We start from the raw sequence: 16,017 nt of genomic DNA, 5'->3' as shown, positions 1-16,017 counted from the left end.
ATAACATCAATGTACTGTCCACTGAAGGAAATCTCACAAATCACAAAATTTCTCTAGCTACCTTTTTCACCTGCAAATAAGAGGAAATTATATGAACAACTCTAAGGTTCATTAATGTTTTCATCTTTAATTTTAAAGGTCCTATATTTCTGTCTCTAAGCATACAACTCTGTGGTTATCTAGTGGCTCATATTAACTGATGACATTTGTCAGACTAAGCAGGATGAATTTGAGCAGTTTTAACATACCTTGCATATTAAAAAATAAGTGATCAGAATAGGAAGAATTCTGCAAGATATTCTCTCTTTGAAAGGAATATTCCAGATTCATTCCATATTTCAGTTATAAATCTTACACTATTTCAGCTGAACAATTTGAAATAATTTGATTCTCTTAAATAAAATAGTAAATCTAATTGTGCTACTGAAGCTGTATATACTTTGTGCCTATTATTAAGTGGTCATATCCCAATAGTCTTAAAGAAACATTATTATTGAACAGTATGTCTGTCATATGCATAAAGCATTGACATTACAATGTTGTGTATGCAGAGTTATTGGAATGAAGGATTTAATTCCACTGGCATGTGCAGTCTATAGGTTCCTGGAGAGTATACATAATTTCAGTGTCATTCCCTGAGCAATACAGGGGCACAGTCAGGTTTCGTACTCCATTTTCACGACAGCACTTGCAGAATCTTAGGTGACTTTCAACATTGATGTTATATATGGTAGCTGATGGGCACTTTCCATCACAAGATGCGACATTAATCTGTATTGAGAGGTAATGAGAAAAAATGTTTTCAAATTTTGCAAAAACTCACTATTATTTGATTGTGCTAAAGAGTCGGATAAAAGCAAGGCTTTCTTCACTATGACATCAATCCTCAATTATCTGTACAGTAGAATATTGTGGAAGATACATATTAAAACATCATCATATTGAGCTTCAAATATAGTGCTGTAGTTATGTTTGCAAATAAATAAAAACATATTTTTTAAAAATGATGATATAGGGCTGGAGAGATGGCTTAGCAGTTAAGGCATTTGTCTAAAAAGCCAAAGGACCCAGGTTCGATTCTCCAGGACCATGTTAGCCAGATGCACAATGGAGCTCATGCATATGGAATTCGTTTGCAGTGGCTGGAGGCCCTGGCATGCCCATTCTCTCCCTCCTTCTCCCTCTCCCTCTCCCTCTCCCTCTCCCTCTCCCTCTCCCTCTCCCTCTCCCTCTCCCTCTCCCTCTCCCTCTCCCTCTCCCTCTCTCTCTCTCTCTCTCTCTCCCTCTCCCTCTCCCTCTCTCTCTCTCTCTCTCTCTCTCTCTCTCTCTCTCTCTCTCTCTGTCAAATAAATAAATAAATAATATTTTTAAATGATGATATTAAAATCAAATGGTTGTTACATGGAAATGTCCAATGTGGCTCTTATAGACATAACTCATTACTTATTTCTTTGCTAATGCTAAGTGAGTGTGTGTGTAGGCCAGGGTTTCTTGCCACTGCATTCAAAAGCCAGACACATATGTCACCTTTTTGAATCTGGCTTTTTCATGGGTGCAGATAATCAAACTCAGACCAGCAAGCTTTGCAGACAAGTACCTTCAATTGCTGAGCCATCTCCTCAGCCTTACATACATAATTCAAAGCACAACTGAACAGATAGATGGAGCAAATTAATTACAGTCTAACAATTCTTTTATCCCCATGTTATGCCATGACTCAGGTACAATAAATAGTTTTATTGAAAGGAGCAAAAAGACCAATTTTCTTAAGTAAATTTACATAGTTAAAGTGAAAATATAGTCAAATATATTAAGATTCAATTTCTGTCTCTCTAGATTGCAATTACCATGAAGAATTGTTGATTATTTTATGCTAAGAATAATTCATCATTCTTCACAAACAGGATATTTTAATAGCAGAAAGTAGGAACACTCTCAAAGTTAAATATTGAATGTTGGCATTTTATGGGCTTATAAATTTGCCAATGCAATATGTCAGTGAAGTATAGATTCCTGGAAATATGCATGGCCTTTATATAATAAATGGTATTTTTGTACTTACAGAACTTTGGCTTATACAGTCTTGTCTCCTTATCATTGATTTAATGATCACTTTCTGACATATTCTTTCTTCTCGTTTGCCTAAAAAAATACAGAACATATTTATTAATCAAAAATCTCATTAAAAATTGTTATATTATTTAAAACATGGAATATTTAAATTGGAAAATTAATATATTTATTTAAAACCTAATCTCAACAGGCACATTCCTAGGAGGAACTCAGTGTAAGCAGAAGATGGATAGTACAATAGTCATCCTACTTATTAATAGCAAACATGCTGAGAAAGAAATTAGTTAAACATTCCTAATCACAATTGCCTTTAAAAATAAAATACCATGGAATAAACCTTAACCAAGAAGTGAAAGAGCTGTACAATGAAAACTTTAAAATACTAAATAAATAGAAGAAGTAACTAGGAGATGAGATAACCTCCTATGCTTATGGACTAGGAGTTTAAATATTAGGAAAATGTCTAAAATAGTAAACAGATTCAATAGAATCCCAGTCAAAATAAAATGACTGGGGCTGGGGAAGGCATTTGCCTGTGAAGCCTAAGGACCCTGGTTCAATTCCTTAGTACCTACGCAAACCAGATGCACAAGGCGGCGTGTGCATCAGGAGTTTGTTTGCAGTGGTTAGAGGCCCTGGTGTGCCCATTCTCTCTATATATCTGCTTCTTCCTCACTTTCTCTCTTTCATGCTCTTGCTCTCAAATAAATAAGTAAAATATAAAACATGTCATTTTCCACAGGAATCAAAAATTCTTAAAATTTATAGGCAATACAAAAGATCATGGATAACCAAAGCAATCCTGAATTTAACAACAACATTGTTAGAGATATCACAATATCAAATTCAACTTATACTACAGAGCCATAGTAACAAAAACAGTACAGAACTGGCACAAAAACTTAACGATTGCTGAAATAGAATAGAGAGTCAGATAAGAGCCTACAGGGCTACAGCCACTTGCTTTTAAATGTCAAAAATTCACATTGGATAGAAGACAGACTCTTCATCCTGTGGTGGTTAGAAAAGCAGTTATATACATATAGAATAAAAGTAGAAACAATTTCCCATCCTATACAAAAACCAACTCCAAATGGATCAAGTGCCTTGATGAAAGACCTGAGTGTTGGAAAAAAAAAAAAAAAACTAAAAATTACGTCAAGATATGTGCATAGGAAAGGACTTTCTCAATGGAAGTCTTGTCATTCAGGAAATAATGCCAACAATTGACACCTATTACTCTCATCTGCATTGCAAAGGAAATAGTCAAAATAAGAGAATTTTGCTAGCTTAAATATCCAACAAAGTATTACTGTCTACAATATGCACAAGACTCAAAAAACAACTAATTAAGAAATCAAACAACCCAACCAATAAATGAAATAACAATACAAATATTTCTCAAAAAGGTAAAGTATAAATGGCCAATAAACATATGAGAAAAAAGTGTTCAACTTCATTATTCATCAGAGAAATGCAAGTGAAAACTGTATTGATGGAGTATTTCTGTGAGTTCAGGAGGAGCCCTATGATTTTGAGGCCAGCTTGAGACTATATATTGAATTCCAGGTCAGTCTGAGCTAGAGAAAGACCCTGCTTCAAAAAAAAATTGTTTTAATTAAAAGAAAAAAAAACAGTATTGAGATTTCATCTCACCCCATTCAGAATGGCATTCATTAAGAAAAACAACAAATGCTGGTACAGATGTGATCCACAACAAAATCCTTATACATTTGGGTGGAAATATAGATAAGTCCAGCACCTATAAACATGTGTATGGAGTTATAGCAGTTAGGTTTGTGTTGCTTAGGGAAAGAAAGGGCATACTTTGGTTTACAGTTTCATAGGGTCAAGTCCATCATGGTGGGGAAGCCATTGCAGAAGCAGGAATTCTGCAATTTATTGTCATATCAGCAGGGAGAAAGTAAAATGAACCAACACTATATGGGGCCTGGCTATAACACTTCCTTCACCAAAAGTTCATCTCCAAAAGGTTTCATAACCTTCCCCAATAGTGCTACCAACCAGGGATTAAGTATTCAAATGTATTTGTCTATGCATGACAATTTTTACATTCAAACCACAATAAGAGGCTCATCAAAAAATAGTAGAAATAGATTTATAATATGACCCAGAAATACAACACCTGGGTATGATCCAAGGATTCCAAAGCACAAATCTTCACATAGATATTTGCATATAACTGATTATTACAGCAGAAATCACAATAACTAAATTATAGAAACTACCTAGGTATCCATCAACAGAAGAATGGTAATTAAAATGTATTTTACATTTATATATATACACACAATACAATTTTTTTTTGGTTTTTCTTTTTCTTTCTTTATTTTTTTTAGGTAGGGTTTCTCTCTGGCCCAGGCTGACATGGAATTAACTATGTAGTCTTTGGTTTTTTGAGGTGGGGTTTCACTCTAGTCCAGGCTGACCTGGAAGTCATGATGTATTCTCAGGGTGGCCTTGAACTCATGGCAATGTTCCTGCCTCTGCCACCTGAGTGCTGGGATTAAAGGCATGCGCCACCATGCCTGGCACACAATGCAATTTTTTTCAGCATAATAAAGAACAAAGTCATGTTTTTTGCCGTAAATGAATGCAACAGGGGATAGTTATACTAGTTTTCATCAGGCTATTTATCTCTATACTAAGCCTCACCATCCATCTCCATACTACTTTACTACCTTCATATTTTCCTCAAAGCATCTCTCAATAATTTTTAAATTACTGATTATATTAACTTTCTTAAAACTCTTATTTTTATGTTAACATACACTAATATTTTAAAAAGAAAAATATGTATTTGCTTCTAGTCTAGTCCATAAAATTATTCATAATCACTATGAAATAAATCTCATAATTTAAATAAATATAAAAATATTACAAATGTATTACTGTGGTATTTTGAATGCATGGCCTCCAATATATTCAGGATTTTTTTATTTTAAAAATATTTTTATTTATTTGCTTGCAAGAAGAGAGAGGCATGCCAGGGTGTCTCTAGCTACTGCAAACAAACTCCAGATGCATGTGCCACCATCTGGTTTATGTGGGATCTGGGGAATCAAACCTGGGTCCTTAGACTTCACAGGCAAGCTCTTTAACCACTAAGCCATCTTATTCAGGATATTTTTAAAGTTTGTGGTTGAGATCTACATCCACCTGGTTGGAGGAGGGGTCACTGGGCGGATCTTAGGTTCCAGTCCTAAGGTGTGGTGGTGAATTTGGAATTCCAGTCTAAAGATATGCAGAGTGCTTGAGTTTGGCCTGGAGTTCCTGAAGTGTGCTTTGCTTGCTTTTCGTTTGGTGGCTTTTTCTCTCTCTGCTTCGACCTGTGAATGCCAGCCAGCTTCTTCTGTCATTATGGAACTTCCCCTGGACCTGAAAGCTTCAACTAATATCCCTTCCTCCATAACTATGTCTGATTTGGAAATATATCTCAGCCATCTGAGCCTGTCTACTACAATGGCTTTATTTATCAAAATTATCTGGGCCCTGTGGTCTGGTGTGAGCAGGTCAGACCCATTTCTGGACTCCTCCCACCTCCCCCAGTCTGAGTTCCTTGCACCAACAGTGTGTGGGTGGGCACAGCAGTGTAGAGTGAGTAGATCAGATTCCAGTTTCTGGGCTCCTCCAACTTCCACAGTCTGGGATGCCTGCCACAGTCTGTGTGCTGGAGGGCATAGCAGGAAGTAGGCCAGATCCCTGCTCCCATGCTCCTCATAATCCCCTGGTCCTGGTAAGTCCCACTGTGCCTTGCTTGGGGAGGCCTGGTCCCTGTGTGAGCTGTGGAATCTGGCCATTTACTCTCCTATCCTGACTGGCCACTGGGTACCAACATCCCTGTTCAAATGAGTCAGAGTATGAACCAGCCAGAGGACAAAATCTTTCTTCCTACTCAATAAAATAGAGTATTCCTAAAATGGGTAGACAACAATGAAAAAAAGCCAATGAAAAGTCAGAAAACTGAGAGATCTCCTTCAAATATTCCAAGTCCTACAATGGAAGCCTCCAATGACATAAAGAAATGGAGAGAAATTCATTCCCAAAATGAAAACACAACAACCAATAGACCCTGAAATCAAATGGAGACTCTTGAAAAGAATGAATATAAAGTTACCAACAGATCCTAATATTCCCTTACTGGGCATTTACCCTCAAAGCTCCACATCTCAGTGCAGAGATATTTGCTCAACCACGTTTATAGCTGTTCAGTTCATAATAGCTAAAAACTGGAATAAACCCAGATGTCCATCATTGCATGAATGGATAACGAAGATGTGGTATATCTACATGATGGAATTATACTCAGCAGCAAAAAAAAAAAAAAATAGACATTGAAATTTGTGGAAAAATGGTCAAACTTGGAACAGATCATTCTAAGTGAACTCACACAATCACCGAAAGACAGCCATCACATGATCTCACGCATCTGCGGTTCCTAACCTGGATCAACCCAAGTTGCTAACATAACTGAATAGCATCATGAGGCTTGGACAATAGGGAGGGTTGGGCTTGGGGAAAAAGGAGAGTGTGGGGGTACACAAAACTCAACCCCAAATGAACTGGTACCATACAATCCCATATCCTGGAAGCAGACTAAAATGTGGAACCCTCAAGAGGACCTTAGGGGGAGCACCTGAATTGAAGGGCCCTGGAGAGGGTAAGATAAAACCTAACATCAAATTTCTCCTGTCTTTTTCTTCTCTGTGTTTTTCTTTTTTTCTTTTCCCTTGGCACTGGCCTGTAATTCCCTGTACCAGGATGTGTTCTATATTCACAATGAGCTGTTGATCATAGAGACCTACTATATCTCCCAAAACCAACAACACAAACTTCTGTCAGAGCACTTGATCATCCACCAGTGGTTAATGGTAAGACCTTACTGCTGAAGACACCAAACATTAATGGCACAGACCATGGAGAGACCTGGTTGGAATGAGAAGGACAGCCAGTCCCCATGGGGTTGACCTACATCCCCAACAAGGACAGCCTCTTCAGAAAAGCGGCAGGGAGGAGGGAACAGATGCTACCAACATTGGTTGTTTACATACAAAATATGTCCATATCTAGTAAAAAAAAATTATCATGGGAAAGTTTTAATACTGGATTAAAATGTAATTCATTAAAATGGCATTTCCTAAAAGTACAAATTCATAAACTAGTCCAACTAGGCCTTAAAAGTACTTTAATCTATTCTTGGAGTCCCAGTGCCAATCTGGTTCTAACTTTATTCAGCATGTTCCATGCAAGTTTTCTTGGTGCACTTAAAAATTTACAATCTACCAAAATCCTATGCTAGAACTTTTAGGAAATACCACAATAAAACTTAGTATAAAATTAATATAAAAACAAAAGTTACCTAAAAAATATTTAAGGTACACTACAAAATATCAAAACTAAACTATAAAATTTACCAACCACAAAATACAAAAACACTTAAATTATGGATTTTATGAAATTTACTTTCCTCTGCATCATAGAAATTGAACATCAAGAGAACACAGTAACCATTGAGAGCCATGAAAGCAGTCTATCATTGTTACAATGAATATGTCCACACTTACATATCTTGCAACAGCCTTCATTATAAAGCTTGACGAGCCCTTCATTCTAGGAACAGAGGAAGAAAATAAAGTAAAAAATACAGTGTTTATCTATTTCCTCTGGGCTAAAAATCAAAAAGTAACTCTTCTAACATTTTTATGAAATATCACAAAGGTTTTATAGGAAAATGATTGAAGCTTAGTAATTCATAATTAGAAGCTTAGGATATATATTTTCCTCAGAATCACTTTGTTTCTACACTGATAATATGAAAAGTATGATTAAAAAGTCATGCTCCTTAAAATAATATATTTTTGATGCTCCTAAATAAATTTACTTAAATGAAACAATAATAGTTATCCTAACTAGAAACCATTATACTTTTCAGTTCCTCAGAATACTCTAAACTACTCGATTAGACCAGTTTGAGTTTCTAAATATAAATAGATATCAAAATAAAACATCTATTCCTTTAACATTTTATTATTCAAAAAATTCAAACACATGTGACATTTAAACAGAAGGGGAAGGTACTGAGGAAGGAGAGGGATTGGATGAAGAGGGGCATTGGGGATGAAGTGAGAACAAGAAACAAATAAAACTATTGCATTTGAAAATGCAAGAATGAATGATATGTCAATCTCTGAATGCTGGCTAAAGTAAAATTAAATTAAAATTTAAAAATATCTTACCTCATGATGAAAAACATTGATTTTGAAACTCTAACAGTAATTACTAAGTGTTTTTAGTCACTTTCTAATTATGGCTTAAATAAAAAATAATATGTTCTGTATAGATGAGTCTGTAAGATAATCTAGTATCTATATTTCTTTCCAAAGTCTAAATTCTATCATTTCAAAATGTGTAATACATAGCTAGCTAGTATCAGTATCAGAGGGTTTATATTGGGGGAAAAAATCAGTGAGGCTATGCTATTTCTCTACACAACTGGATTAAACTCACTTCTTATTTGTAATTATTAATGTCTAGGTAATTAAAGGTAGAAAGCATCTATAGAAGTAAAAAGTGTATCTCCTCCAAACCACACACTCTCCTAACAGTGTCTTCTCTGCGGAAAAAGAGAATCGCTGCAGCAAAGCGGAAGCATCTGCATGAGCTGAACTCAGCTCGCCGGTGGCCTGTGTGCAGAGAACCAGAGGCAAAGCCGCTAGACCAGCTGGCTCTAATGACATAATAAATCTGCCTGTTTGTCTAAGAAAAAAATTGCCAGGCTCAATTAACGAGCTCCTTAATCTATATTAAAAAGGAGTGTATGTCTGCTGAGCAAAGGCTCTGTCAATGAGTAAACATATTCCAACACGATCAAAACTGGAGCATTATAAAGAAGTCAGAAACACTAAAATACAGAAATATAAGGAAGATTGTATTTTTTTTCAATAAAATAAAACATTCACCATAGCAAATAAGCCATGATGAAAGACAGACCTTGGAAAACATACTAATATGCATTTTTAAACTACAGTTAATGCAGAATTTTCAAAGATACAATGAAGTACAAACCATTTTACACTCAGTCTCATTAAAAGGGGGACAGACCATACTGTAGTTCAGAATCATTACCCCCTCATCAGTCTTAACACACTCATACGTTGTGCAGTTATAGTGCCAGGTGCTGCCCTCCTACAAATAAAACAGAAAGTTATTGTTGTGTATGTTAAAACCTGCTAAATTTCTGAAGTGGATTTCCCATTGTACTGAGTGAATTTAAGTCAGGGTGTAGAGACGTTGTGACATCTGAAAATGCCATATATATATGGTATATATATACATATATACACATGGTACATATATACATACATATACATATGCATACATATATATGGCATATATATGTATATATAATGGTTACATATATGTGATATATAGATATATATGTATGCATACATACATATATACAACTTTGGTTTATACCTGTGTTTGGTTCAATGAGTCTGAAATACAAATATGACATAAAGCAACAAAGATGAAGGGAACAAATGGGTTTATATCCCTACTAGCAATGTAATTTTCTAAGTTGACCAAATGTCAATGGTCTTGCTCTAATATTTTTTTCATTAATTATAAGAAAATAAATCACATTCCTTGTATCCTCCTTTCTTGAGATTTGTTTTCTTTTTCCTATTCCCTTATGACCAAGATGTTAAAAATTTGTATGATAGTGTTTATTGTATTATTATTTATGTATTTGTATACATAAATATAATAACCTATTTAAATTTATTGTTTAGGTTATCAGCCAAAGTAAGGAGTTTAATCATGACACCTTCATGTATATGCATTATATTTATAAGATACATTTATAAGAAAATTTTATTCCTAATTTCAGAGGTCTACTTAAGAACAAAGTCAGCAGAAACAATTATTATGTCATAATTAGAATGTTGTGGGTCCACATTTTTATTTCATAACTTGCATTTGAAATGACCAATTATGCCTTGAAGATTCCTTGTAGAGTAGCAAAACAAGAAATGACATCAACTACTTTCTTTTCTCCATATTCTACCTCAATTCATAAATAGTCTTATGTGAACTTTAATCAAATATGATGCTAAGTGTGGTGTAAGAGAAGAAAAATATTCAAATTTATTAAACTGTATTTAAGATATCCAAAAATAAACATGAATTAGTGATTCTATAAAAATATCAACTTTTATTTTCCTTAACAATGACTAAACATATTTTATAACAGAAACTGTCAAATACTGTGAAATATAACAAATGTGTCTAGGTCTTGTCTGTGTACTGTGTGTGGGTATGCTCAGTGTATGCAGGGGGTGGGGGACATCTTTCAAATGTATTTTAATCTTGAATGTTATCTTCACAATACCATAAGAAGTGACCCTCCAAGGAACAACTTAGGAAATAAAGTAAGTGTACCTCATATATAACTGATGTTCCATTATCCATGTGAAATTTGCAGGATGCATTTTTGCAGATCCCACAGCAATCATAATCACCTGAGGCTGGAGTGTAGATCTGGTGCTGCATGTAAAGAGCATGGACTCAATTCACCACAGAACAGAATAAAGATTTCTGCTGAATTCCTTCCGAGGGCACTTCCCAGCTAGCAGCATACCCTTTCTGAACATCTATAAACACTTCTAAGGTTGACTCTGAGAAGCTTACACTAATAATTGACTTGATATAGTCAACTTGGAAATTAAATAGACATTAACCTTTACATCTTGCAGCCAACATTCATCAAGTAGATGTAGCAACCTTTGGTCAAGCAAGCTAACAGAATGCAGAGAATAAGACTCTTGAAATGCAAGGTCATAGACAGTAAAGTGGAAATGTGCACTCAGTAGACATCTTTAAAATAATAGACTGCTGAAGGACTATTCAAGTTTATATTTTTAACCCATGCAGTATTCACTGTTTCAAATTCTAAGGCTACTAGTAATCCACCAGAATAACTTATAAGCATACTTACAACATCACATTCTTTTGAACAATTCACCATTGTAACATTCAAAGTATGAAAGCCTGTTTGGTTATCTTTTTCTTGCAGACACTCTATTGTATAACAAAAGTCTCCTTCCAAATACTTTATCATAGACTGCCCAGGATTCAATACTGATACTTCTTGTAAAAGGCACACATCATCCTTTTCTTTAAAAAAAAAAAAAGTGTCAATAAGAAAACAAAATTTTGACATTCTTTTTTGAAGTAGGGTCTCACTCTTCTAGTCCAGGCTGATCTGAAATACACTATGTAGTCTCAGGGTGGCCTCAAACTCATGGCAATTCTCCTACCTCAGCTTCCCAAGTACTGGGATTAAAGGTCTGGTGTGCCACCATGATGGGAAATATTGACCTTTATATTAACCAATCAGTGCAACTGACATTTAAGACTATGATTCCATTGTGACGTGCCAATTTATTAAAATTGGGTAAGATAGACTTACATATTGATAATAACCCAGTAATTTAAAAATACATATCATACATATCACCTAACATCTAATAAAGTTTGATCTATAAAATTGGTTGTATTAACCTCCTCCAAAAGATAATTTATAGAAGTTTCCAGAAATATGAGATCTAATGGGTGAGCAAGTGTTTGCTCCTTCTTTCTCAGGGTGAACACATAATATTTCTACTGTTGAGGTAAATATAAATGGAGGCAAATAGGTTTAGCTCTTGTCATGACCGAAGTTTATAACATGTCATGACTATTATTTTTAGAAACATGATACTGTTTTTAGTGTTGTACAGTCATAGTCATACACATGATCTCCGGTGAGGGAGGCAGCCAATGAACATACCACTTAAGTTTGCATGCATTCAAGTACTCTTGGACAGGTAGGGATTAAGATTGGAGACTATTCTTTCACTCTAGCTCCCAACTTCAGCCTTTGCTCATATGAAAACAGGACATTTTTAAGCCACCAAAGAAATGCGTTAGGTTCTATTTACCTACTCATTCTTTATGCAAAGATTCATTATTTCACAGAAAAAAATCAATGCCATGGTTCACATTGCTAGCATCAATAACAAAACAATGAGCTTTGTGCTTATATAATATTTTTTTCAAAATTAAATATAGACACATTGAAAAAGTTCTACATTGAAATTCTGTGCAACTTCTAAAAAGTCATTTTTCTGTCCTATTTTCAAATTTCTCAGAATGTATTGAAATGTCATAAGATAAAATAGTACTTGTGGGCTGGAGAGATGGCTTAGCGGTTAAGCGCTTGCCTGTGAAGCCTAAGGACCCCAGTTCGAGGCTCGGTTCCCCAGATCCCATGTTAGCCAGATGCACAAGGGGGCGCACGCGTCTGGAGTTCGTTTGCAGAGGCTGGAAGCCCTGGCGCGCCCATTCTCTCTCCCTCTATCTGTCTTTCTCTCTGTGTCTGTCGTTCTCAAATAAATAAATAAAAATTAAAAAAAATAGTACTTGTTTAATAAAATACTGGTGGCAGGTTTAATGTATGTCTTTCAAAGAAAGACATTTAAATGTATTAGTGGAAAATAATAGGTATCAATAGTATTCATTTGTTATTTAATAATTAAAATAAAAATAATTACCACACTGATACTGTACACATCCACAGTCACTCTGAAAATTTTGGTCTATTATGGTAAATTCTCCCTATTAAAAAGAAATTATGATTATATGACTTGTGACGAATTAAAAAATATACTTGTAACATCCAATAATGTTCCTGACTACACAGATAGACACGTAGAATTAGGTAACAAATGAACAGCATAGTAAGTAGGCTTAAGTTAACTGAGTGTTGTGGGAAAAGCTTGATTATACCATCTCTTTAAACTTTAGTTTCCTTATCTATTACATGAGAGAAGGTAGAATGATGGTCTGTCCTAACTTTAAAATGCTACTTTTGATTCTAAGCTCAGAGGTAAAGGACTGCTTGTCAGTCCTGGAAAGTGCTTGGGGGAAGTGTGCTTGGGCTGCTCTAGGGACACAGTCCCAAGTGGTGAGGTCTGCGTGCCAGCAAGGCTGCCGTGGCGCACAGGTTCAGCAGGAGCAGTGGGGTTTAAGACAGTGGCTAACACAGACTCGAAAACAGCACTGCACATTGCTAGCCCTGGTTTGCTTTTATAACCTAGGACGCATTATGTAACCAATCTGTACCTCACATCCTCTGTAAGACAAACATTATAATCCTGCCTACTGCTTATTATCGAGAGACATCAGTGGGCCAAGGTATGAAAAGCACTGGAATAGAGCAGACACAGAGAAAGTGCTTCATAACCTTCAGCTGGTACTAAATTGATGCTGTATCAGAGGCTCAAACTTTGCCCTAAGCAAGCATTGGACCAGGCCTATACTTTCAGCATTTTATTGTAAAAATCACCTTTTCCATGATGCCTTCAACTTTCATGTCACACAGTATTCTTAACATAAAGAAAACTTCAAGTATAAGCCAAAATAGCCCTTCCCTCCTCTTATACTGCTTTGTGAAAGGTATTTGGTTAAAATAATTAGAAAAGTGGCTAATAAAAATTTGCTTGTAAATCATAAACATTAATTTATATTCATAGATGACAACTCTCATCTGAACAAATGTTAGATAAATTCTTTTTTTTTTCAAATATTTATTTATTTGGGAGAAAGAGGTAAAAGAATGGGCATACCAGGGCTTCCTACTTCTGCAAGCAAACTCCAGACATATATGTCACTATCACTATCACTATATACACCTGGCTTTATTTATGTACTGAGGAATCAAGCACAGGCCATCAGGTTTTGCAAACAAGTGCCTTTAATGGCAGAACCATCTCTCTAGCCAAGATGAATGATTTTTTTTAATGGAACAGTGACATGTATACAGGACATACTACTTTCACTTATTTCCATTGCTTGGGCCTGGAGTGTTCAAATAAGCTCTCTAAGATGTGCAATGGGAAAGAACTGAATATAATAAGACAACATCATCTCTGATAAATACAGCTAGGCGTGGACTACTTCTTAAGCCTGATGAAATAACACAAAGGTAGATACTTGATGAAAACAGGTGTGTAAAAGTGAGGGAGATATAGGTAGTTGTAGGTAGCCAGCTAGGGGAGGGCCCAAAGAGAACTCAGCATCTGATCCAATCCAGTGTCATTCCTGTGGGACAGCGCCTTCTACTCAGATGTGCTGGCCTCATATTGGGCCAGGCCCCTGAGTCCAAACAAATCCGTTTTCTCTCAGTGCATCTGATTGTAAGTGTAAAGCCACCCCAATAAGCTATTAGAGGGAATTACCAGGCAGCCAAGGCCTCCTTTGCTATTCTTTTCACCTCACGGAATCTTGGGATCCTGTACTGGTAAGACTTCCCACTCCCATGTGGAGGATAAGAAGGTGTTCTTTTCTTTTTAATTTTAGTGTTCTCTTAGCTTTCAGCTTTCCTTTTAAGCTCTGGCCATGTTTTGATCCCTCACCTTCATGTTTTTCCTCCACCCCCACTAACAGCTGCCCTCATGGGCTCCCAGGTCCTGCTCCATGTGAATGTATATTCCCATTTCAGCCCCTTCCTTTGATTCACAAACTCTCCTAAATAAATGTGATGATCTATAATCTACCCTTCTTAGTCTGTTTATTTCAGTTTTTGTCAAAAATAGACAAGAGCTCAAAGTTTGAAGTTTATAAACTTGTCCTGAGCTCCAAAATCCCATCTCAAAGGCACAATCAAACTTATCACCTAAATCATATCAATAGTCATTTTTCGTTTTTTGAAAAATTAATTCCTTGAAAGTTCAGGTATCCATAGATAACTCAAAAAGGGAGATAACTATGTTTTCTCCTCTCCTTCCTCTAAAAAGCATGCATGTACACTTTCTTAAAGAATTATTTCAGATACATTTCTTGCCATGTTAAAATTTACTTTTTTAATATTCTGCTCCATTTTGAGATAGTACATTCAGTAAATAGAAAGTTAGTAATTTAAGTGGCTTATTTAAAAATGACACATTGCACTTCTCTATCTCAGGTAATATATAAAAGTTTACCATTGTAATACCGTAGCACATTATTTTATTCTACTACAATTCAGTGAGGATGATTCCATCAACTTTGAATTATTAGGTTAAAAGGATAAAAGAAGAGGAAACTGATCTGAACAACATGATAAGTCAATCAAAACAGGAGTGCTTACCACATCACATGTTGGCATAACAAGGTTTCCACAGTTACATTCTAAAAGGCAAAAATCAACATATTTACATGGATCAAATTTATCAATTGATTATAACAAAACTTTAAAATATAAAATGAGTTACCACAATGCCAATTTGGACAACATTGACCAGATACATTTTCTTTCACAAGATCCATATCTTCTGTACAGTTGAGCAGTGGTATAGGACAAAGATTGGGCTCACAAACTAAGAAAAGAAACCAGATAGGTGAAGATGAGTCTCATGCCATTTAGTTTGCTGTTTGTATTGAGGCATTGATGGACTCCTATCTCCCAAGCGTGGCCTCTACTACATCCTAGTTGCCTTTAGTTGGTGAGAACTGAAGAAATGACAGGTCAGCAAGTAACTAAGAGAGGTGAACTAGAACAGCTCTTCAAGTGAGGAGCCTTGCAAAAGGCCCTTGCTGAGAGTCAAGGAACAGTCTCCTCCATCTCTCCCCCACTCCTCCTCCTACCTGGCCACACTTAGACAAGGCTGGGATTTTGGAAACACCTTCTGTTGAGAAGAGGGCATGCCATCTTTTCCTGGCCTCTACTTCAGTGAAATCCCACAAGGTTCCTCCCTCATAGAACAGTCTGTCTCCCCAGTAACACTTAAAAACCCCTTCACTCCCTTACTGGGTGTTCTGGAGTCCCCTTCTCTCTCTCTCTCCCTTTAGAACCCACCAGTTTCTCCTTGAATATTCAAAAAGAGGTTTTGGGCACAAGAA

The 16,017-nt window shown here is 35.9% G+C and overlaps 1 protein-coding gene across 1 annotated transcript in view; it reads right to left on the bottom strand.

Annotated features, from left to right (window-relative positions):
* Positions 1-570: 570 nt before the first annotated feature.
* The window catches only part of Otogl (otogelin like), a 145,671-nt gene continuing 130,224 nt past the window's right edge, over positions 571-16,017 (bottom strand). The window contains exons 51-59 of the mRNA XM_004650138.2: positions 15,390-15,494; positions 15,266-15,306; positions 12,690-12,753; positions 11,093-11,271; positions 10,537-10,641; positions 9,160-9,279; positions 7,659-7,704; positions 2,063-2,142; positions 571-771 (exon numbers count right to left, since the gene is read on the bottom strand). Coding sequence (XP_004650195.2) covers positions 571-771; positions 2,063-2,142; positions 7,659-7,704; positions 9,160-9,279; positions 10,537-10,641; positions 11,093-11,271; positions 12,690-12,753; positions 15,266-15,306; positions 15,390-15,494 — 941 coding nt within the window. The remainder of the gene's footprint in view (positions 772-2,062; positions 2,143-7,658; positions 7,705-9,159; positions 9,280-10,536; positions 10,642-11,092; positions 11,272-12,689; positions 12,754-15,265; positions 15,307-15,389; positions 15,495-16,017) is intronic.

Source organism: Jaculus jaculus, chromosome 6, assembly GCF_020740685.1.
Source record: "Jaculus jaculus isolate mJacJac1 chromosome 6, mJacJac1.mat.Y.cur, whole genome shotgun sequence".
Classification (NCBI taxonomy): Eukaryota; Metazoa; Chordata; class Mammalia; order Rodentia; family Dipodidae; genus Jaculus; species Jaculus jaculus.
The sequence above is the reverse complement of the archived record's forward strand: the minus strand, read 5'-3'. Positions and strand labels throughout refer to the sequence as shown.